This window comes from Botrytis sinoallii (genome assembly GCF_014898435.1).
Source record: "Botrytis sinoallii strain Bc 23 chromosome Unknown BSIN_004, whole genome shotgun sequence".
In the NCBI taxonomy this organism is placed as follows: domain Eukaryota; kingdom Fungi; phylum Ascomycota; class Leotiomycetes; order Helotiales; family Sclerotiniaceae; genus Botrytis; species Botrytis sinoallii.
This window is the reverse complement of record NW_024066031.1, coordinates 953840-978344: the sequence shown is the minus strand read 5'-3', so window position 1 is coordinate 978344 and position 24505 is coordinate 953840. Positions and strand designations below refer to the sequence as shown.

The following is a 24505-nucleotide window of genomic DNA, read 5'->3' as shown; positions in this document are numbered from 1 at the left end:
AATCAAGAGTTAGTCTTTTGTCTATCGTACAGATCGCTTAACCCCCAATGTCCAAGCTCCCGATGATGCAGTGAGATAGCAAGGGTTTAGGGAAACTCCTAGGTAATTCTATATGTTTTATTTGATAAAATTATCATTCTCCAACCTTATCTATTATACAAAGTTCTAACTGTGATGGTGATCACCGTTTTTCTCTCGTCCAGATCTCTTATCCATTATATGGTGAGTAACTCATGCAAGGTAAAAAAAACATCTAGGTATCATGTCACCACTTTTTCAGCTCAGCTCTTACTTCGGTGACTGGTCAGTATCACAGATATCAGTATTACCCCGAAATGTAATATCCTAGTCGCATATCTCCATGTACCTAGTATGATATGATATGATATAATAACAGCTCTGTCCCCCCTTGTGCCTCATGTGTAGATTTTTATTAACTTTGTGAAAACGACATTTCATCCATTGCATTGAGGTCGGTTGTCTCTCTTCAGCCAACATGCCTATCTCACCTCCACTCAGCTCTGGCTGGGGATATGGAATCGTTCTTGGTCTGGGTGCTCTATTCGCATTTGGCATGGTAAGTTTTCCACCCAATTGCTGCAATTGAGTCTCAAGCTGACTTTCTGAATCAATTAGATCCTTGTAACATGGATTCTCAAACGATACAACCACGAATTACAAACATCAGAGATGTTTAGTACAGCTGGAAGAACAGTAAAGTCGGGATTGGTGGCATCTGCGGTTGTATCTTCGTGGACATGGGCTGCTACATTACTGCAAAGTTCTGGTGTCGCATATAAATATGGTGTTTCTGGACCTTTTTGGTATGCATCTGGAGCTACGGTTCAGATTCTATTGTTCGCAACTATTGCCATTGAGTTGAAGAGGAGAGCACCAAATGCTCACGTAGGTTTGGCAAATCTGGCAGGTACAAAGACATACTGATGGATTTTAGACTTTCCTTGAAGTTATCAAAGCTAGATATGGGGTACATGCTCATATCGTGTTTACGGTCTTTGGCTTAATGACCAATATCCTTGTTACTGCCATGCTTTTGACAGGTGGTGCTGCTGTGGTATCTTCCTTGACAGGAATGCCTACACCTGCTGGTAAGAGAATCATATGATATCAGATTCCCAGTTACTTACATCATATAGCTTGTTTCCTCCTACCATTGGGTGTAGTTATGTATACCATGTTCGGTGGTATTAAAGCTACTTTCCTCACTGATTGGGTTCATACGTTTATGCTCTTAATCATTATCCTGATTTTCGCATTCACCACCTACGCTACAAGTGACGTACTCGGATCGCCAAAAGCAGTATTCGATCTTTTACTCAAAGCAGCGGCCGATCATCCAGTCGAAGGCAATTCCGGCGGTAGTTATCTCACTATGAAATCTTCAGAAGGTGCCATCTTCTTTGTCATCAATATCGTTGGAAATTTTGGAACTGTGTTCTTGGATAATGGATACTACAACAAGGCAATTGCTGCATCCCCAGTGCATGCGCTTCCAGGTTATATCATGGGTGGAATCTCTTGGTTTGCCATTCCATGGCTGTGTGCTACAACCATGGGTCTAGCAGCCATTGCTCTAGAAGGCAACCCAGTCTTTCCTACCTATCCTAATCGTATGGATCCCGCCGATGTCTCAGCAGGTCTTGTACTTCCATACGCCGCCGTTGCCATCCTCGGAAGTGGTGGTGCCGTTTGCACGCTTCTGATTGTCTTCATGGCCGTCACATCAGCATCTTCTGCCGAACTCATCGCCGTTTCTTCAATCTTCACATATGATATCTATCAAACATATTTCAACCCAAAAGCAAGTGGAAAGAGATTGATTTACATGAGTCATGCTATGGTCATTGGCTTTGGTTTGTTCATGGCTGCTTTTTCAACTGGTTTATACTATGCTGGTATTTCCATGGGTTATCTCTACCTCATGATGGGTGTAATCATCTCCTCAGCTGTCATTCCCGCGACTCTAACAATCATGTGGGCTGGCCACAATCGCTGGGCTGCCGCACTTACTCCGCCTCTCGGTCTCATTTGCGCTGTTATCGCCTGGCTCGTCACCGCCAAGAAAGAATGTGGCTCCCTCGATGTCGATTGCACCGGTTCCAACAACCCCATGTTAGCAGGAAATGTCACGGCTCTTCTTTCACCTCTTATTTTCACCCCCCTCTTTACATTAATTTTCGGCTGGGATAAATACGACTGGAAATCCATGGCCGCTATCCGTAGAGGCGATGACCACGATTTAGCCGATGCAGCCGACGTAGATCTCGAACTCGTACCAGGTGAAACGCGCGCCTCAGCCGCAGAAGAAGCACTCGAACAAACTAAACTTCTCCGCGCTTCAAAAATCGCAAAGGGTATGACTGTCATCCTGACTCTCGCGTTGTTGATCTTATGGCCCATGCCAATGTACGGCAGCGGCTACATCTTCTCCGAGAAATTCTTTACCGGTTGGGTTGTCGTAGGTATTATTTGGTTGATAGGTAGTACATTGACGGTGGGTGTTTATCCTGTATTCGAGGGGAGACATTCATTGGCGAGGACGGCAAAGGCGATTTATTTGGATATTACTGGAAAGCAACATCCAAGTAGACATCATAGGCCAGAAGCTACGTATGTAGAGGGAGTAAAGGATGATGGAACTGAGACGCCGCCAGTCGGGGGTAGCGAAAAGGAAATCGCAGAAAAAAGTGAGACTACGGTTCAGTAGGCATAGTTGCGACGGGTTAGGTGTTTTGTTGGAACTGGAATGGAATGGGTGCTCGATGATACCATAAATATTTTTCTTTCTGCTATGTGTGTTTGCTTTTCGTCAATGGAGGTGGCAAAATGTGTGCGAGTTTATACCAATTATTAGTTAAAAGAATTGCAATTTCTATCTTTATAATGCCGCAAGTCTGGATTATGCTATTATAACTCTCAATATGCAGCAGCAATAGAAGACCTTTTCGTCCAGTCTCTCAAGATTAGTGTATGCGATGGCCTGACTTGCACTTCTCGATGTGCAGAAAAGTGGTGGATGTTTGAGGATGATTTACCAAAGTATTTGAATGTCCTGTACATTTGTTTTATAGAATAGATATGATATTGAAGAGTATCTTATCGTTGGATAGAAATAAAACCATCCAAGATCTGACGACAACTTGTGAAATTTCTAAGCCACTATGTACTTGTTTGAGTGTGGTTTTACCAATTTGGTTGCCACAGGAATTGCGGTTCGTAATGAGACTACAAGGATTTAGAAATCTATGAGCTGTCGCTTCCATTCTCTGAATCAATGTAAGAATTTCTCTCTTCAGGAGTTTCCTTCCTTTTCCTTCTCTCTTCCAATTCCTTTTCCTTCCTTTTCTTTCTATCCTCTCGTAGTTCCTTGAGATTTTTTACTAGCAGCTTTATAGGACGAGCTACATCTGGCGGATGTATGAGCATGTTCAGGCGCTCCTTGTATTTGTCATCCGAGTCCTTCGTCGGTTCTGGTGATGGAGTGAGTTGAAACACCATGAATTCTGTAGCGTGTTAGTGAAAATCGAGTTTGTTCAGGACATAAGGACTTGCCCCAAATTGCTGTGATGATGTCTGCCAAATTATATATGATAAGTTGAAAGAGACAAGATATGATGAAGAGCGGTAGAAATACGATACCGAGAAAAACGTGTATCAGAGTTAAAAATGTAGGTTTTCTAGATCTCAAGCTGTTTGATGCCAGTAAGACTCGTCGGGCAGGGAGCTCAATGCTAAAATAGTGAACCCAAAACAAGAGAATCCAAGTCTCAACCTTTGAGGGCATTTCGCGCTGTTTGTGATGAGGATTTGCTTTAAGCTTGACTCCGTCATGTTTCTTGTCAGCTCCTTCAACGTCCTGAGAGGCGTTTCGCCGCTTCTTCTTATCGTAGACTAGAAGACTCCTTTCCATTTTTGCTTGAGAATATTTGTGATACACAGAGAATAGGTCATCCACGATCTTAGCTAGTTGTTTAGCGTTGAGTAAAGCCAGTACCGTGAAGAGGAGAGCGACAACAGCACAAGCTGCCATGCCGCCAAGCACCCTTCCATCTGGCGCACCGCTCATGCTGAAAATACCTGTTGCAAACCCAAGAGGCAGGAAAACGACAGTAACATAAGTGAAGAATCGAATATTCTCGGACCCTTGAAGGCTCAAGTCATTACGAATCTTTATTAGATTTGGTGTGTCAGTAGTTGTTCTCAGAGAGCTTTCATAATTAAAGGTGACGTATGAAAAATACAAGATTCAGGGGGGAGTTAAAAAACTGTTCTTACTTGGTCCTGGCTATTTACGATAGTTTCCCTTAGAGTTTTGATATTCCTATATGCACCATCTAGGTCCATAATTTGCCTTTTCGTAGAGCTTTTGAGTTTGTTGATAATACCGCGATACTTTGTCTCGTCATTTCGTGTCCAGCGAGGTTCTTCCCCTTTTCTGTCATCCTCTCTCTTCTCCCATTTCTCGATAACTCGGATTGCAGATTCGAGCTCCTCCTCAATAACATGTAAAATGTGTTGATATTTGTTCCATAGGACACTCGAATTAAAATAATCATCACTGCTCAGAACGGAAGATGACAAAGCGCCCTGTTTCATTCCCAACTCCTCTTTAATCGAGTAAGATATTTCTTGTGTGCATCGGACCATTTGTTTTATCATCCGATCAAAGAATTGCAGTTCAAGTACTTTTCTTTGTCTGTAGGCTTTGATGTTCGATTTTATGAATAGGGATTGGTGGCTTTCGTCTGTGTCATAAAATAGGTCCTCTCTGTACAGACCTGGAACATTCTCTAAAAAATAACCAGTCCAATATCGATCAAAAATATCGCCATCAAAGCGGAAGCCCATAGAAGCAAGAGCGATCTTCTTTTTTTGATTACCACTTGGGAACTCTTCCATGGATGAAGTAGCTATTCCTTCAGCATGATTGGAATCTGAATCGATGAGTGAATAGAAACTCAGATGGAACTCAGTCTCCCATGAATTTGCCAAAAGAGCTGTATCTTCAAAGAAATAACTTTCGTTTTTCACATGTCGATCAAAAAATGAGGAGACCGACATCTGATATATTTCAGGAGTGGCTAAGTAGCACAAAGCAGCTTGAAACTCACCAACCAGAGGCATCCAGATCAAGCGTTTCTTGGCTAGCTCTGGAGTACGAGGCCTCCCGAGGGTAACCCAGGTCTGGTAACGGTGAAATAGTAGGCTTAGGTCACCTCGCTCATCCCCTCTCCCGAGATGTTTCGTTTTTTTTGTATCAACAACAAAACAGTAATTGCACCTTGCAAGTCCATCAGAAAGATCTCCCTCTAAATTGTCAAGTTTCTTTCTGATGACACCATCACCAATTTCTGAGTAACTCGCGCTCGATTTTGCGGACCGTAGTGCTTCTTTTAAATCGATTGTGGTCTTTCTCGAAAATATGGAGGGATAATTGTATAGCCATTCATCATCACGGTCTACAATATTTTTCATATCGATCAAGTCATTGAAAGGGGTTGTTTTCTTCATGGTAACATTTGTCCGAGCTCTCATAGTATCTACGACTTTTGCTGGTTTATTCTGTTCATTTGCCGGTATTGAGACTAGAGTTGTGTCAAAGATACTCTCACGTCGCTGAAGCTTTGTGTGTTGAGAATTACCAAGATCGGTCATCGGTTCTGCAGTAGCTAAGAAATCCGAAGCTATCATCTCAGAAAGCTGCGTTTCATATAGACCGTATATTTTAGTAGCGTATTGAAGAAGAATATAGGGTATCTCAAAACTAGCGTGATAATAGGAGTCTGCGTGTTCTTTCAGTTGGAATAAAGCCTGCTCCTTCGTGTCCTTATTTAGCTGCCCCGGAACAAACCCGTTGGAACTAAAGCTTCGGAAAAGGATATCGATAGATGAATGGACTAGTTCAAACGACGACTTTGCATTAATCTTGTACCCGCCAGTACCCATGATTATGGCTAAAGCATAGCGAAGTGTATTGTCCCAGCCAGACTCATCATTATCCACATGATGTTGTTGCGAGTCAATTGTGTTTTTCAACAGCTCAATAAATTGAGTGCCTCTCCATTCCACTTGGTCGGCATTATAGAAAAGCGCGCTATCTCGCGCATGAAACAAGAATCTGGATTCCCGTACGGATCTTGTCACAGCTAGCATTCTCTTTTTAGATTGGTAGTTTGGATTTTGGATGGTAAATCGTTGTACAACTTCCCGCTTCGTATTGGCGAAAGAATACTCCTTTGCCAAAACTGACTTGGTTGGCCTCGTTGAAGCCCCAATAGTTTGTTCCGGGATATCTCCTTCTAATTGTTTGAGGGAGATCATGGATTCAGCTATCTTAAGAGCCCTGATAGCCCAGACATGGTCATCTAGGCGGAAGATACGGAGATCCTCGCGTTGAGGTCTAGGCCATGCAAACTTGCCTCTCTCATCGAGTTCATCTAGATGCGTTATCCAATTGCTATGAATCAGCCTGACAACTTTGCGAGCCAGCTGACCCTCGTTTTTTCCAAAATCTTTACTGTAATGTTCAGCAAATTCCCCTGCCTTAATGATCTGAAATGCTGTATCTGTAAGAAGATTACCTGATGGTTTATCTCCCAACTCTTCGTAGTTCAATATCTTTCCGCTAATCGCGTAGCCGGATTCAAAAAAGCCATCTTCTGATAACTCTGCGTCATTCAGCCATATCAAATGTCCTTTGCATACTTTTTTTATTCTATCTCGAAGTGATGAAACGTATATTTCGCCAGGCGCTTCGATTAATCGTAGATGAGAGTCTGCTTGGAGAAGGAACAGAAACGCAAAGCTAGAAATTCGACCATTAGCCTACATAAACCGAGTAAATTCCTTGCAAAAAGAAACTCACAAACTAGCTGAAGTACAGATCCGATGAGCTGACATATCCCCACACGTCAAGGCTACAGCAGGCGTATCATTGCTACCCTGGTAAGATGTAATGGGAATCGTGCAAACGTTAAGAATGTGTTCCAGATGCCTTTGGAAGATGAAGTCAAGGTTACTCTTGATCTTATCCCACGCCGTAGTTTCACTAGCAGAGACATTGGGTATGGAATCTCTAAGGCTGGAAAGTTGTATCGGACGATATTGCGTCGATTCAAACTCTTTTAATAACAGATTATTGACATTCGCTTTATCCGCCTCCACCAAAAACTGTTTCCAATCATTTAAAATCTCCGACGTTAAATATACCAACTTATATGCAACAAAAACTTCTTTAGTTTGTTCAATTTCGACGGTTAAATTCCATTCCTCATTGGAGTGGAATTTCACGGCAACACCGTCAATGAATACAGACACGATCACTCCGATAGAATTGTCCATTGGCCTAGTTTCTCCAGTTTTAGTTGAGTCATCTTCCGATAATCCATGCAAGCATATCCAGCTATAACTTTCCGGTCCCAAGAAGTGGTGGTTGTTATTTGTACCCCAAAAAGATTTGAAGAGACTCCATCCCTGATACTGCACATCCCGAATGAGCATGTCTTTCGAAAACACAACTTTCGTTGAGATTTCTTCAGTATCGAGATTAGTGAACCGCCACTGCTGTAAAACGACTCCATCATGCACCATCCATTGGTTGACGAGTTTGGCCTTTTCGCTCTCGTATTCATACCGCGGCCACCTACAGTGTACGTATTTCCGGACCAAATCATCTTCTAGAATCAGATCTGGGAAATATACACCGTACGTCATCCTGCCTCGATTGCGGGCCCGGGACATGCGATCCAGTTGATTCGCTCTGCTCCGAACGAAATAGGGAATAGAGATAGATGTATGGTCTACACAAAACATGCCAGATTTTCCTGGGCCAAGATAAGTGCTGAATTGCATGAGTTGCCCAAACGCATTCACAGTTGCTGTTGTCCCTCCATCTCCAAACGATGAGTAGCACTCATGATCCGGATGTGACTCCCACATACTGCATTGCTTGTTCCCCGGCTCGTAGATTGAGAAATCATGGGTACCCTCAACTGGAGTGCCTTGAATCGATGTTCAGTACAGATGAGATAAATGGGATGATAACTAACGATGAGTGTATTTCCTGAATTCAGTATCTTCTGGGTCTGGCAGTTCCGTAATCCAGAATTTCTTAGGCATAACTTTCTCGTCATCAGGTTTCTTGTCGTCACTTTCCTGGGTATCGTTTTTCTTTTCGCCACCCTCCTCATCGTCATTCTCATCCTCTTCTGTATTTTCTTTTTGCGACTTTACAACCTCTTCATGTTCTTCTCCACCTCCCGCTGGCAATTCTTGTGCTTCGTCCTTGCGATCCATCATAAACCAAAGCTGAAGTTTTCCGATACCAAAACACGACGACAAAAGAGAGAATGGAGCAAAGAAAGAAGTCACAAAATTAAGTTGGCGGCTTTCCCTCGCCTCATCCCGCCGAGCTGAAAACCCATTATTACCGGCATAAGAATAGTTGATGAGGTTGATTAAAATGCCACGCAGCATGAAGAGATAACAGGGTGTGATTACCACGCTAATGTAACCCGGGACAACAATTGGTTCTCAGTATGAAGATGAATTGCTGAAGTAGTCAGGTCCAATATATGCATGCACGGTGCAACACGTACCTCCATCCAATTCAAGTAGGAGAGGTGCGAGGACATTCCATAAACGATTGCATGCAGCGTTGCAGTCGAAAAAAACCAGTATGAAACAACATTATTTACTTGCTGTGGTTCTCAATGTGTGCCGCATACCAAGTTTTCACATAGCCTTGGTGTGAACGGTAAAAATGGGACACCAAGCCACCAAAATCAAAAAATCTTCCAAAGCACCTAACTCGATCTCGCATTTTGAGAGGAATTCGTTTAAAAGATATAACAAGATTCATGATTTTCTATCAATCACTATCTAGATAACTTTTAGATCTTTATATTCAAGTTTCAATGGAAAATGTTGAATTGTTGATTATTAATCCAAGTTTGGATAAGCAATCTGATTTTAATGTTCTGTTTATTTCGTAACATTGAGATGCTTAAGCCTGCTCTCAACATCTCAATCAAATCACCTCAATCAGACCCCCAACTTCAAGAAAAGAATACATTTTGATCTGCGATTTCATTTGACCATCACGACAATCTATCCTGAAAATACTCTATAGCCACACTAGCGGCCTGGCTGAGCCAAGTTCCTACGATACACGATGGCAGCAAATTCAAATAAGGCAAGTAACCAGTTTTATGATTCAATGCACATCTTACCCTGTATTCACATCTCACACCATCACACTATTCCTCACTTACGGATCCGTTCAAGACTTTAATTATCTATCATACAGCATATAAAACACACCCTACCCAAGTCACCCAGTTTTTACTACCTAAAAATAGAAGCGAGAGAGACTACTAGATACCTTAGTAAGTCCAATACCTCAGTCCGCTTGTAGATTCCATGCCACCTTTCGCAAATGAATCCATGACAGCCACGTGATTGAAGAATTTCAAGCTCTTTGAGATTTACCAAAGGAACGAAAAAATAAAAAACTGAAAAGAGAATGTCGTTACGAAACCCATTCCCAAACTCCTCCCATATCCAGCCCATCTTGAAAACAAATGCCTTCTGAACTTAATCAGCCATATCTACCTCGTTATCAACGGCTGCTGTGGCCGTTGACGCAGTAGGTGCTGCTGATGTAGCCCCAGAAACGACATTGCCACTGCCAGCAGCCTGTGTTGAGGGAAGAACACCCTCATTGACCCATTTTCTAAATTCTTGATTGATCCTACTAACTTCTTCGTGGCTCTTTTCCTTCATCCATCGATTATTCATTCCAAATTTCTCATGAAATCTTTGGTTTCTTGATTCCTCAACCTTCTTCAACCTTTGTCTAGTCTCACCCTCTTCACCCCCGCCTAGAGCTTTATCGGCATAAATGAAATATTCCACGCCGGGTTCCTTGTAGATGATCTTGTAACTATTGACGCAGATTCTGAGCGTTAGATCCTCGCCCCAAACAAGAGGTTTACGTTGATTAGAACCATCTTCAGAATCTGTATCTCCTGATGGTAAATTGCGGGTAAGGAGGCTCTTGCGAAGAAGTCTACGGGGGACGCCTTCGGTCGGTTCAATACGAACATAAGAAGATGTATAATATTGCCAACGCTCTTTTCGTTGCATTATATCAAGATCGAATGTAGTTTCGTCTCGATGGACCCACTGTGATGTCGCTTCATTCTTTTTGGGGTACTGATATCTTGTTAGCAGATACTTGTGAAATGGAACCAAGAATTGCTTACCCATCTGATCAAGAATAATTCTGAATCTTTGATGTATTTATCGGCTTGTTTCCGTAAATTAATCTCAATATTATAAGATGTTTCTTTCGACTCTCTGTTGCGTAAAAATTGTTCAATGAGATCCGGAGTCTTCTCCTTGGCATCGGGAGATGAGCAGGTGGAGCCAAGGCGACAAAGAGTCTTAAGAAGGTCGCTTATGGTGTATATCTTCCATCCTGTCTGCAAGTAGTAACGTCGGAGGTAGTCTTGGTATTTAGTGTCATCATATTCGCTCTTGATAAATTTTTCGACAATGCTCAGGACTTTTGAGAAGCAAGACTCGCCATCTTCGATACTAGTAAAATCATCCGTTCTGTCGCTTAGCAAACCAATTTGTTTTGCAGGTTTGCCACTCTTTGCACGTTCCATTTCTGCTCTCGCAGAGCTCTCTGCATCTTTAATGTCCTTGAGTCTTTGATAAAGAGTTTGGAAAACGCTGAAGAATACAAAAATGGTTTGGTTGCAGTACAGATTATACCAATCGCGTTGAAATGGTTGATCCGCTTTCATTTCCAAGTCGTCAGATTCAAGAGGTTTTGTTCCTTGGACAGCAACTGCACCTGGCACAGCAGCCCAACGCTCGTTAGTGACTTCAGTGATAGTTCTATCTTCAGCTGCTTCGTTGACTTCTTCATCCACATTAGAATCAACATCTGGTGTAGATTCTTTACTGCCAGTAGCGCTGTCTTCCTTCTGTCCCCGGCCTCTTGTGCCATTGCGACCTTTATCAAGTACTCCTCGTCGTAGGTCTGCTTTCTTTCCATTTACTGGTCGCCTGCCTCGGCCATTAGAAAGCTCAGCCGGGGTAATATCTTCGTAATCATCATCAGGAGTTCCACGATCAATGTCAGCAGTGTGAAGTGCAACAAGATCCTCAGGTAAGTCAAAGAATGTAGATACAAACTTCTCAAAGAAGTCCGCAATGCGTCGACGCTCGGAACTACTGTGTTGGCTTGCATTGCAGGCATAGACAATCATGATATGTAAAAGCTGGCAGATGACCTCTTGATCAGCAAATTGGTAGGAGTACTGATATTTTGGCGTGGGACCTCTCGAACTTCTAAGGCGTCGCTGTTCTTCGTGTTTGGTCTTAATAGAATCCACTAAATGCTTTGCAGCAAAATGCTTCTTGTCGGCTTGCTTGACGTGAATGCCCATGTGGTCAAGACTTTTCAGGTACATAACACCACCTTGTGCACCCCAGACAGGATTCCATTCACGCTGATACTTATATTAGCGATGCTACATTGCTGGAATATAGGATACTCACTCTAGTAAAGGTCCATTCTTCATCCTTCTGCTTGAGTCGTGCTAAAATTACAGGTAACACAGCGCAAGGATCTTGAATTAGATCGGTAACGACTTGTGGACCTTTCTCTGCACCATAAATTTTCTTCAATACACGCTTGTAAATAGCTTGGTTTGGACCAGCAGTGTTGGGCATGCGAAAGTTCTGCCTCTCAGCTGGATCCATGGCAACGATCTGCTGTGCGATTGGTTCAAGAAGTTGTATTACTTTGGCGTTACATTCAATGTTGAAATCGTAATCGTGACGTTCTTCTTCGATGCGGTGAAGACCTTCCTCGAAAATATTCTTTCGATGAGCTACGAAACCCGAATCTTCTGATGCCCATGTGGGATGCGAAGCCCAGTCATCGTTAAGAACGGCTTGGCACATCTCATCTCGACCACTACAAGGCTTCAATCGTTCCTATTATTGGTATTAGCAAAGTGCTCTGGTCTAACAAGCATGTTCACTCTCTGGGAAATGATGGATGAAAATTTTGAAGCTAGAAGTATTGAGGGAGAGGAAAACTTGCTCTTTTCGGTAACAAGCGATAACTTGGCCCCAAGCCTCGACAATTACTCAACGCAACTCTTCCTGTCGGAGCCTTTGGGCGATTATCGATGACCTCGTCGACGCCTTCATAATTAACAAAGGCTTTAAACCAATTCATCAGGTCCGCACTTCCACCAATGAAATTATGAACTTTGAATACGAGGACGTTTCGATCTATCAAGTCTTGTGAGAAAAGGTTACAGAGCTTCAAAAACTCATTCATAGTGGACTTATTGCCAATATATTTCTTCACGCGATCGAAGAAAGCCAATTCTTCAGAACTCGCGGCAGACATCGATGCAGGAGGAAGTGGTTCGGGTACGATTGGCGTTAAGGTCGGAGATACCGCAGCTGCATCAGCAGCTTGTGGTTTACTGTTATGATGGGTTTTCGATCGCTATACAAATCAAAGTATTAAGTAAATATCTCAATAAATAATGATTTTTTTTAAAAGAATAGCTTGAAGCCTAAATTACCCTTGTTGGGTTGTTGTTGGCCAGCGCCACGAACAGAGCCTTCTCCTCCATTACCCATTTGCGAATTGGTTCCTTGAGTGAGAGGCTTGCGCTTTTTTTCTGTTTTGCCATTAGTAGATACAGGGATGGGAAAGTTTCCCATAATTGGGAGTTTGGGATCTCCTGTAGGACCTCTATTTCCAAGTTGAGCACTTTGAGAAGAATCTGGCATTGCTGTTGCTTCCTCCGCGGCCTCCTTCGCAGCCTTTGCTTGTGCAGCTGATTCGGGAAGAAATTGTTTGAAATCTTCAAGAAGATCTGGCGCCGTACCAAACAAGGTAGTTACCTGACTATAAACGTCCTGAATAGGTTTAGATTCGCGTTGGTATGTTTGGAGAATTTCGAGAAACTGTTTATAAATTTCAGGTTTGTCTTGGAAACGGTTCTAGGGTAAATGATCAGTATATTTTCAAGACAATTGAAATGATCATTAATTCATACCTTAATTTTGTTAACATAGCTTATTGCATGATTAAACTCAACCGGGCCACGCTTTTCCATGCCCGCTTGCGCACTGGAACCGTTCAGATTACCAGAGCTACCGCCCGGCGTTGGGGTTTGCGTGTTTCTCGGTGGTTGACCTAAAGTTGCACTGACAGCGTTAGTCAATTGAGAAACACCCCGCTGCTGTTGTTGATGAGCTGCGGCCGCGGCGGCTGCTGCTGCTGCTTGCGCTTGCGTTTGTGCGTCGTATGGTCCAATTTGCGCTTGATTGTGACCATAAGGAACCGTAGCATTCTGGTGAGGTGGACTAAACACGGCTTCTGGACTTTCGATGCTATGTTGTGGTTGTTGCTGCCAATTTCCTGGACGTTGAGGATTGTAAAAGCCGTTTGCGCCGCTGCCGTGGCTAACTACAGTTTCCCCAAGTACACGACCAGCTCCAGGAATTGATTGAACAGTTGTTCCCATTGGAGTCGTGACTCTAATTGTATTTGGATTATTGTCGGCACCGCACTCAATTCTATATCCAGGTGGTAGAAATGTATTGAAGCCTTGAATCAAATTTGGATGACCTGCAAAGAGTTCGGAAACCCGATTGATAACACCAGGAGTATCGATTCTAAAAGTGAGCTATGAGTTAGAATATGGATAGGACATGCTATTGCAACAAAATCTGATGTGCAAGGCTGGTAAAGTAAATATAGCTTACGCTTGACTTTTGAAGTCTTTCATGATATCAAGAAACCGATTATAAACGTCAGGTTGATCTGAAAACTGAACTTTGACTTGGTCGAGATAACTAAGAGCATCCTATAAGGAATTAGACTTGCGTCATAGCTTTGATATACCCAAGCACGCATGGGCAACATAGACAATTTTCACTGAAAACTTACATTAAGAATTGGCTGTTGGCCAACTTGTGTCAGACCAGCTGGCCCAGGCATCTGATGACCAGGTGTAACAGGTGTGAATGGCATCAACCTTGCGGCTGCTACTTCCTGTTGAGTCGTCTCTCGTGGAACTAGTTGTGGCCTGCCAAAGCCAACATCTGGTACTCCAAGTGGCACATTTGACTGGGGGCCACCCGAACCACGGCTGAAGATAGGCTCGGAGCCAAATATGGATTGCTGGAGGGGTTGCTGCGCGGAGTTTTGAGCATGATGTTGCAAAGTGCGTGCTGCATCATTATGAAGCGGTCCACCAAAGGCGTTCACAGGTCCGCTTGGAGCTCCTAATGGAGTACCATGCGTAGCAAGAATCCCTCCTGGACTATGCATTGCTGTAGTTGCCCGGTTCGCAACAGGTTGATGTAAGGGTATGCTACCGGTGTTGCTCTGATGAGGAGGTGCTGGTTGATATGTTTGTTCTCTGTGTTGTCGATCTCTTTCTTGCCTCTCAAGCTCGCGCTCGCGCTGCGCCGTGATCTCTTCCTGCTTATGCTGTAAAGCACGTTGTCTGAGTTGTTCTTCCATATCTCGATCTCGATCGAAGTTTGGGGGTCCGTTATGCGGTTGATTATTCATAACGTTTTGTTTCTAGTTGGCTGATTTGATTCTCGATTGATTCTCTCGATAAGCTAACTTCGAATAGTAGTAGATGTTAGCTCATTTATAAATGAAGAGTTTTGACATGTCATATCACTAGCTCTAATTCTGATCATGAATGTGAAGTGAATCTTGACTCAACAATGAATGAGGAGGTACTGACCAAGTAGCTTGCAAGTACGCGCAAGGCTTTATGCTCCGGCGCAATGGAGTAAAAACCACTAATGCCGTTCCATAGAAGTGAATCTAATTTCCAGTATGATTCAGAGATATATCTCTATTGTAATAACTCACTGTCCCTCTAGATTCATCAATCAAAACGAATAGCAAGCGAGATGTCGACACTGAGTTATGAGAATTTCCAAATGATCGCAATGATGATTTCCCTTAGCGTGCCGGCGATTACCGCTAATGCTTCAAGGCTGAGTAAAACTAGGTAGGGAAGGCGAGGCTGTCAATTCTTTATTCGGTAGGCCCACTGATATTTGACATATCATGTGTAGGTATTCACTGAAGCACATTCCATTCATTGCAAGATCAAGCTATTATGGAGACACTATTGATCGATTCGATATTCCAATGTTCTTTGACAATTTTCAGGGTGCGAATGATGTAATCATCATTGTGTAACGCACGTGGACATTTCGAAGACAGAATATTTATTATTATTATGATATGCGACGTCAAGGGCAAACCCCCTTATGTATGTGCCCAGTCGAATTCACTAACACTTGGATTCCCAAGTCCAAGTAAAGCCAATCTCTGCAAGTAATGTCCAAGCAGTTTCTATGCGTAGTTTCTGACATTCTTCAATATCCAGACTTGCCCGTTGTGAACATCACCTGTTGTGCTTGAGACCTCAATATTTCCAGGTTGCAACTACGAAAGAGGTCAGTAAGTATGGACTACATGTTTCATAATAAAACTCACTCGTTTCACTCCGTCCTTATTCTCCCACCAGACCTCATTTCCAACCAAAGTCTTTATTTTCTCACCTTCCTTCCATGGACTCGCAGGGACGATGTGAGCTTCCACAAATCTCCGCAGATTCCTATGGGCCCTCTCTTCTCCATCTTTACCCTCATATGCATTGGCTCCAAGCTTATCATAATCTTCTGGGTCTTCCCATGGCTTTCGAGGCAGAGCCATTATACAACTGTTGACTGGGGCAAGAATGGTTGTGTTTTGGCCACCATCAGCAAATCGCTGACTTATGGGTGCTATATCTCTTGTAAATCCAGCGAATATATTGATGCTTCGATCTCTGCCTAGAACATCCGATAGAATGATTGTGTCACCTCCACCGACGGGATCAGAAGAGGGTTCTGATTTAGGAGGCATCGCGGGACCAAGATTGTTGTCTGACAGAGGTCCTTGTATATCTTTACCTGAAATCGTAGCAGCGAAGAATACCGTCAAAAGAAATGATATTGAGGACGTGTATTTCATCTTATTATTACTTTTTTTTATTGATGGATTTTGTTATTTTACCCAAATCTTGATATCTTGATATAGAAATGCGGGATGACGAATTAGCATACGGAGTACGGTCGATCGTCTCTGCCCGCTTCTTCAGCCCACATCAACTAGCAGAGTTAACACGTGATCAGATACCTTTCTTCGATTTCAACCTATATCATACGGCAGCAGAGGGATATATCGCTACTTCCCATCAATTTGTATCATCAGAGTTCACAAAAGCCAGTAAAGCCTAATAAGTCATCTACAAAGTAACTTTGAAAAGGAAGGCCCCAGTACTCTGAAACCTCAAGATGCAAGAATGTCCAGACCACACCGATTTTCTAGCAAATAGCCTAACTCGCCTAGATAGATTGAATGGAATATCTGAAGTATATAGAGCCGTTGAGATGATCATATAGAAGTTACGATTAGCTTAGTTTATGGTTAATACCAAGTACGCATATCTACATCAATTGAGTTGGAACTGTCAAGTAAAGTAAACAACAACCTACTCCTCTTTAAGTGTACCCCTTTAATAGTGAATGTATTCACTCGGCTCAGTCAACTACTCGGATATATAGGCAAACTAGCAACACACAACTTCTTTCACATGTTAATAACTCTTTCAATCAAAATTTCTCGATATTCCTGCTGAAAGGAACAAAATGACCTGAGATCAAATCATCTGATGCATTGAAAACCTGTAGTAACCTTAACATTGATTTTGTGGGGCTTAGCTCCGACCGGCTTTCACATGCTCGATACCCGCCTCTTCTCTTTGTAGCATTGTAATCTGACTCGTGATATCGTTACAGGCCGATTTCAAACAATGTCTAAGTATCCGAGTGTCACCAACGTTATGAGAACGAATATGTCTATCTAGACTTTCTAAAATTATGTTGCTGTTTTCATTTTTGTCTGCGGACTTTACATTAGACCACTTCAAGTTCGAACTATATTGAACCCCGTCAAATCATTATATCAACATCGTTTCCGGAAATTTTGACCGTTCAAACCCCATAAATTTTCCCCAGTTCCGTATGCTGACATAAACATTTGAGAGATTCTGAGCGAATCAGGAACTTACTTTTCTTGCTTAGCACCTTAGCTCCAAGCTAAAACTTGGACCCGTAATGCCTCGGCACCCATTCCAGCGGAGAGACGAGAGCGCTATTACATTTAACCCCCAACAACCCATTCTCTAAGATTCTTTCTATTATTTATCCTCTAAACTCTCTTTCTCAAGACATTTTTTACCCTCTCATCATCTTCTCTACACACAATTCTAATTAAAATGGCACCTAGAGTAATTGTCGTTGGCGGTGGTCGTATGTTTGATTACCTTTGTCCTTTGAAAGTGTACTGAAGCTAATATTGACTGTAGTATCTGGCTTGAGTGCTGCACATACCATTTACCTGGCTGGTGGCAACGTCGTTGTTCTAGATAAACAAGGTAAGTTGAACTCGCGATAGTGTTTAATACACTTCACATCACTTTCAACCAAAGATCGGTCTGAATGGCGAGACACGCTTTGCGCCACTCTTTCTCGCGTTGATCGTCAACAACACATGCTGACTGCTACATATAGCCTTCTTTGGTGGAAACTCGACAAGTAAGTAAAACGATTCTTGATTCGCAAATCATTTGCTAATGTATAAATAGAGGCTACCTCCGGTATTAATGGAGCACTTACTCGAACTCAAGTCGACCAAAAGATTCAAGACAGTGTAAAGCAATTCTACGATGACACACTGAAATCGGCAAGAGATAAGGCAAGGCCGGATTTGATCAAGGTCTTGACATATAAGTCTGCTGCCGCTGTTGAATGGCTTCAAGATGTATTCGGATTAGATTTGACTCTCGTATCACGACTAGGGTAAGCAAAGACTACATACACATTAATCGCTCAGACATTTACTAATTGACTCAGTGGTCACTCACATCCAAGAACTCACCGTGGACACGATGCGAAATTCCCGGGTATGGCCATTACATATGCTTTAATGCAAAGGCTAGAGGAGCTCGCTGAAGCAGAACCCGAACGTGTACAAATTATCAAGAAGGCACGAGTTACAGGACTGAAAAAGGAAGGAAACAAGATTACCGGTGTCAATTATGAATTCGGTGGAGAACCTTCATTTGTTGAAGGACCAGTCGTTTTGGCCACTGGTGGATACGCAGCAGATTTCACAGAAACATCTCTACTCAAGAAACACAGACCTGATACATATGACTTGGCATCTACCAACGGTGTTCACGCTACTGGTGATGGTCAAAAGATGGTCATGGCCATTGGTGGTAATGGAATCGATATGGACAAAGTTCAGGTACATCCAACTGGTCTTGTTGACCCTAAGGATCCTGGATCTAAGTGGAAGTTCTTGGCCGCTGAGGCTCTTCGTGGAGAGGGAGGTCTTCTATTGAATGGTGATGGTGATCGTTTCTGTGACGAACTTGGTCACAGAGATTACGTCTCCGGTGAGATGTGGAAAGAAAAGGACAAGGGAAAATTCCCAGTTCGTCTTATTCTCAACTCCAAGGCATCAAATGTTCTTGACTTCCACACACGTCATTACTCTGGTCGTGGTCTCATGAAGAAGATGACTGGTAAGGAATTGGCAAAGGAGATTGGTTGTACACCAGATCATCTTCAAGGAACCTTCAAGAAATACAACAAAATTGCCGAAGGCAAGGAGAAGGATCCATATGGCAAGAAGTTTTTCCACAATGGACCAGTTGATATTGACGATGACTTCCACGTTGCTGTTATGGAGCCTGTTCTTCATTTCACCATGGGTGGTATCGAGATTAACGCAGATGCACAAATTCTTAACCAAGAAGGCAAACCATTTGAAGGTCTTTATGCCTGTGGTGAATTGGCAGGAGGTGTTCATGGTGCCAATCGTCTTGGTGGATCATCTTTACTTGGTTGTGTTGTCTACGGACGTGTGGCAGGTGATTCTGCTAGCAATTACCTTTTCCAAAATGCTCTCAAGGGTAATCTTGGTCCTGCATCACGTCTTGGTCAAATTTCCCTTCACATTGATCCATCACAACCTGGGAAGATCTCCGTTGAGTGGGATAGCCAATCTTCTGGTAGTGGCGACAAAGTAGCTCAACAATCCCAAACATCAGCCGGTCCAGTCATGAAGAATGGAGCAGACTCATCTGATCCAGGGAAAGTTAGCAAGCCAACTAAACTATCCGAATTCAAAATTCCAGAAAAGGAATTCACAATGGAGGAAGTTGCCAAACACAACAAGAAAGAAGATTTATGGGTTGTGGTTAAGGGTGTCGTTATGGATGTATCGGATTGGTTAGACGAACATCCAGGTGGACCACAAGCTCTTATGAATTTCATGGGTAGAGATGCTACTGAGGAATTTGAGATGCTTCATGATGATGAAGTTATTCCTAAGTATGCTGCTAGTCAGGTTATTGGAAGAGTTAAAGGTGTCACACCTACTTTGGAACTATGAGTTTACTTCGTTAGGGTTGAGACTTGAGACTGAGAAAATGACTTGTTATGGGATGTATTACGGTGAATGGAGATATGGGGTTTCGGCTTAGGTTTTGGCTTGATGATGGGATGGATCATTCTTCTCGTTTAAGAAATTGTATTGTATTGATATAAGACAAGATGAGATGAGATGACACTTCTAATTTAACTGGATAGTTTACAATTCTGCTGGATATTTGCATATTGTAATCCTGTAATTGCTTCCTCCCAATTAACTCGTGATTTCGATACCCACTCCACTCTTATTGACGTTGTCAATAATCAGTAAGTAATCTACCCCAATTCAACATTTGCATTTGTAACGAAAGCCCGAGATAGATCCACTTAAATCTATGTATGAACACATGCTAATCATGTGTTAATTACTAGGTAGGTGAGGTCTAAAGGACCGATTAGCTAGAGGTATGGGGTTGGAAGTGGGAAGTGGGAAGTGGAAGTGGAAGTGGAAGTGGGTTGGAGTATGGAGTGGCATGGAGAGATATGGAGAAATATGTACCCCGGATTATGTACCCCGCGATTCTGGGGGTTTGGGGATGGAGAGAGGGATGGGAGGTGGAAGTTGGGATGGGAGATTTGCAAGAATAAGAGGACGGGTATGGGAGGGAGGGATAGGAGATGGATGGGAGATGGATGGGAGATATCTGATGGGTTTTGTTATGATTTAGTGGACTATTGTAGGTTTTGGGGGGGTGGGAATGGGAAGGGGAATGGGAAGGGGAATGGGAAGGGGAATGGGAAGGGGAATGGGAAGGGGAATGGGAAGGGGAATGGGAAGGGGAATGGGAAGGGGAATGGGAAGGGGAATGGGTTGGAATGGGTTGGTGTTGGTATTGGTGTTGGTGTTAGTGTTGGTGTTGGTATGAATAGATGGTGTGGTGATGGTGTTCATATGTGGGATGAATGGAGGGTGGTTATTGGTGATGGTGCTGGAACTGGTCGTTGATTTGGAGTTTGGAGTTTGGAGTTTGGAGTTTGAGAATTTGACGAGATATGATCTGCTGTGATCTGATATGATGTACGAGCGATCTTCGAGATGGAGAGGTGCGAAATGAGAAGGGTATTCTATGGATGGATGGATAGATGAATATGAGAGAGAGGTTGTATGTTTGTGTGTGTGTGTGTGTGTGTGTGAGGGGGAGAGAGAGAGAGAGAGAGAGAGAAAGATATGTAGATAGGTGGACTTGGTAATGTGGATATTTTGTATTGTGGTATATTATATCATATTCTATTCTATTTTTTTTTTATCTGTCTGTTAGGAATCAGGAATCGGGAATCGGGAATCAGGATTTAAAAGTGAGGTGAGGTGGAGTGAGGTGAGGTGAGGTGAGGTGAGGTTGTGATGGGATATTTGATGTTGGATGGATATTAGGGTATTAGATGGATATTGGATATTGGATATTGGATGGATATTCGATATTGGATGGATATTGGGGTATGAGTATCAGTATGGATACGGATATGAGTATAGACATCTCCAAGAGATTTAACACGCACAAATATACTTCCAAGCTGGAGATAAAAGACCAGATTTCAGAAGATGGAAACCATTGCTAGCTAGGAATGAAGACATGATATGATGCAAGAAGCTGGAGAGAGGAGATGTAAATCTTACCTTATTCTCCTAAATATCTTATATGACGTTTAACTACTCGATGGCTCATCGCTTATGCATAGCTTGTGGTTTGTCTAGGAAAGTGTGATTTGAGTGCATATTCACCTTTTTTTGTTTTGATGTATTTACCTACCTAGGTAGTGTATGGTATATTATATTAGGTATGCACAATGCATGAGAAAAAGAAAAAGAAAATGTCATTGTCATTGGAGTATGTGACGGATATGGGAATTGGAAGTAGGTGGTGTTGGTATTGATGTTGGTGGTCTTGGTATTGGGAGGGGTAATGAGATCCAGAGGATGGGATTCGGGAAGGAGTGTGTGTCATTGGGAGGTTTGGAGGTGGGTGAGGTAATGAGAATGGGGATGGGGATGGAGATGGAGATGAAGATGAAGATATGGAAATTGTGCTTTGCTTTTGTTCTGGGAGATTGATTTCATGGGGTTGATAGAGGATACCTAGTATATAGAATGGGATGGTTGTGATGGGTGGTTTGAATATATGTAATAGTACTAGGTATACTCGTACATATATGTATGTATATAATCTCTATAGAATCTTAGAACGCTAAAAGCTTCAAAGAAGATGGAAACGCCAAGTTCAAGTTCATATTGGCCCGAGTCGGTAGTTGGAAACCCGTTGATATGCTTTGGCTTGGAGTACATGCAGCAACAAGTAAAGTAAGGCGAAAAGAAAGAAAAGAAAAGATATAAATATAAATATCAACACCAGCCCAGTCACCTGCACCGGTAAATACCCATAAACCCCACCACAATCGCAACAATATATGTACACTTGTTTTAAATCATACAGAGTATAAGAAAAAGCATACATCAATCACATTACAAGAGCTAACAAAACATCCCATAATCCATATCCATAATCCATAATCCATAATCCACATCCCAAGCCAACACTCTAAAAAGGAAACCCCAATCCCAATCCCAATCCCAATCTCAATTCCCACCATACAAAATTGTTTCCAAAACTAAAGTTACACTACAGTTTTCGTAGATGCATGTGTGCATGTGTACTGCAGGTATAGTAGGTATGCGTCTATCCATTCATACATCGTATTGAGATATGTATCCATGCCAAGTGTGAAAGTAGAGAGTGATAGGATGGAGTGGAGGGATGTCTTTGTTTGTCTGTATGGCTATGTATGGATCGAGTGTATACCTACCTTCCTAGTATCTATCTTGGGATGTAGATTTGGATTTTGTGTGGAATGTAATGGATGCAGAGGAGGAGTGGAAAGCCGTCTTGTGGTATATAGGTATATATATACTAGGTATACATGTGATATTTTTGGATTTGGTGTGGAATTCATGAGTGGTGGGGATGTGGTCTTGGTGTTGTGAGGTATGGTGATTGGTGATTGGTGATTGGGGGGCTGATGGGTTTGTATTTGGTGGATGGGTATATATATATACATGTGTGTGTTACAGTATCGACGAGGCTCTGAAATGATATGATGCTTTGTAGGGTTTTGTGTTTATATAGTGAGACGAGATGAGGTAAAGAAGTAGCAAACTGAGATATCGGTAATTATAATATTATATACTCGTAGGTACTAGGTAGATGACTCTTGAGCCGCATGAAAAAGGTTACTAGGTATTCATCATACAACCATGTAAAAGTTCAAAATTAGATATTCTCAACCAGGTCTCCCTATTCATTGAGAATCAAACATTGAATGGAAGATCGAGATGAGTATAGGTAGTAATGATAAGTATACCACCTTGGTATGGTCTATATATACTTACATATCTAGACAGTTTCTTACTTCTCTTATACGATATAGAGTATGGATATATATGTATATAGGTACTTACATATCTAGAGATATAATTTCTTACTTCTCTATAGAGTATGGATAAACAAGTATATTTGGAAATACTACTACTAGGTATATCATAGTCACCGGATCCGAGAAACCAATGAGAGAGAACGTAAGAAAAATCGGTGACCGAGAAATGAAAGGAGAAGAGATGAATGAGATGAGATGAGATACGTTGTGCCATTCATAAAAGCCTAGAAAATCAGCCCCGATGAAATGATAATATTGGCGGCGTTGTGGTAAATGTTGTGATGGGAATATGAGTGATTGATTGTATATTGAGTTTTCTTTTTTGGTGGAGAGGAGAAGAGAGGAATAGGAAAGAGAGAATAGGTTATAAGATGTATATATATATATCTAGTATGTAGATGAATTATGATTGTTTGATGACTCTGCATTTTTATGTATTGTATTATGTGCAGATAGAGTAGGGATGAATACATTGTGAGGGGAAATGAAACAACAAGCTTTTTTACATCTAGCGAAAGCGAAAGAATTGAATATACAAAGTACCTACTTAGTAGGAATTCAACTCACAAGCCATAATCAGCCGTGGAAATTCAAGTCATCAAATTTGGACCAATCGTTCGTAATTCCTTATATTTTTTTTTGAATGTCACTACTAGGTACTCGTGCGGCCAGAAGTATGCAACTCCGGCGCTGTGAAAACCAGGTTAGTCCTCTTGTAGTTTACCATCTTGTGGTATGTGCATCTAGCATCGGAGTTGCATACTTTCTGGCAGCACGAGTATGTAGTTGATTATACAATTTATACTGCGTAAGCTCGAGGTAAGGTACTCACGAATCGCTCGAATATATCTAGGGACTTGGTAAACCTTGCTGTTCCGAGTCCCGAGTCCCGATCTTCCTTGAGAGCTAGAGGGAATATATGTAGTAGTAGATATTATATTATGTTATATCTAAGGATTCTTTAACTTTTCAATAGATGCGAGGTAGATACTCGATAAATACTAGGTAAATACTACATTACCTTTCCTTTTAATAGTAATACCCGATAATAAGTATACTTTATTCGATTTATGCCAGAGAGATGTTCCAAATCAATTCCACGATAACCTCGACTATCATTATCATTATCACTATCATTATCATTATCATTATCACTATCTAGGTATCTATCAATGTCAGTGTCAGTGTCAGTATTCGCATCGGTATTAGTATTAGTCCCGTTTCATTTCTTCTTTGATCATTTTTTCCTTCTCTTATCAAACCTTCACTCATAACACTCACAATACGAGTATACTGTCTCGATTTTCATGCTTCACTTTCACCCTTCACTCTTCTAACGGCGACCCTTTTCTCCGCACTTTAACTTTCAATCTTTGACTTGAAGTGGAATTGAATCAGAATCAGAATCAGAATCAGAGCTACAACTTTGATC

General features: G+C 42.0%; 5 protein-coding genes across 5 annotated transcripts; 2 read left to right on the top strand and 3 right to left on the bottom strand.

The window, feature by feature from the left end:
- Positions 1-496: 496 nt before the first annotated feature.
- On the top strand, positions 497-2910 carry EAF02_002797 (uncharacterized protein; the record flags this gene model as incomplete). The annotated part of the gene is made up of 4 exons (XM_038898845.1): positions 497-577; positions 637-906; positions 956-1109; positions 1158-2910. The coding sequence occupies 4 exons, from the start codon at positions 497-499 to the stop codon at positions 2726-2728; spliced, it is 2076 nt and encodes a 691-aa protein (XP_038761133.1). The 3' UTR covers positions 2729-2910.
- A 559-nt stretch (positions 2911-3469) lies between these two features.
- Positions 3470-8496, bottom strand: EAF02_002796 (uncharacterized protein; the record flags this gene model as incomplete). The annotated part of the gene is made up of 5 exons (XM_038898844.1): positions 3470-3524; positions 3774-4189; positions 4297-6826; positions 6887-8021; positions 8070-8496. 5 exons carry the CDS (start codon positions 8494-8496, stop codon positions 3470-3472), a joined length of 4563 nt encoding a protein of 1520 aa, XP_038761132.1.
- A 1119-nt stretch (positions 8497-9615) lies between these two features.
- On the bottom strand, positions 9616-14647 carry EAF02_002795 (uncharacterized protein; the record flags this gene model as incomplete). The annotated part of the gene is made up of 8 exons (XM_038898843.1): positions 9616-10236; positions 10287-11546; positions 11596-12036; positions 12146-12562; positions 12676-13065; positions 13122-13743; positions 13834-13934; positions 14018-14647. 8 exons carry the CDS (start codon positions 14645-14647, stop codon positions 9616-9618), a joined length of 4482 nt encoding a protein of 1493 aa, XP_038761131.1.
- A 581-nt stretch (positions 14648-15228) lies between these two features.
- On the bottom strand, positions 15229-16301 carry EAF02_002794 (uncharacterized protein). The gene is made up of 3 exons (XM_038898842.1): positions 16283-16301; positions 15599-16228; positions 15229-15547 (listed from the first exon to the last, which is right to left on the bottom strand). The coding sequence occupies exons 2-3, from the start codon at positions 16115-16117 to the stop codon at positions 15455-15457; spliced, it is 612 nt and encodes a 203-aa protein (XP_038761130.1). The 5' UTR covers positions 16118-16228; positions 16283-16301; the 3' UTR covers positions 15229-15454.
- Positions 16302-17423: 1122 nt separating this feature from the next.
- On the top strand, positions 17424-19609 carry EAF02_002793 (uncharacterized protein; the record flags this gene model as incomplete). Its single annotated transcript, XM_038898841.1, has 5 exons — positions 17424-17457; positions 17514-17582; positions 17719-17742; positions 17793-18006; positions 18061-19609. 5 exons carry the CDS (start codon positions 17424-17426, stop codon positions 19607-19609), a joined length of 1890 nt encoding a protein of 629 aa, XP_038761129.1.
- Positions 19610-24505: the final 4896 nt, after the last annotated feature.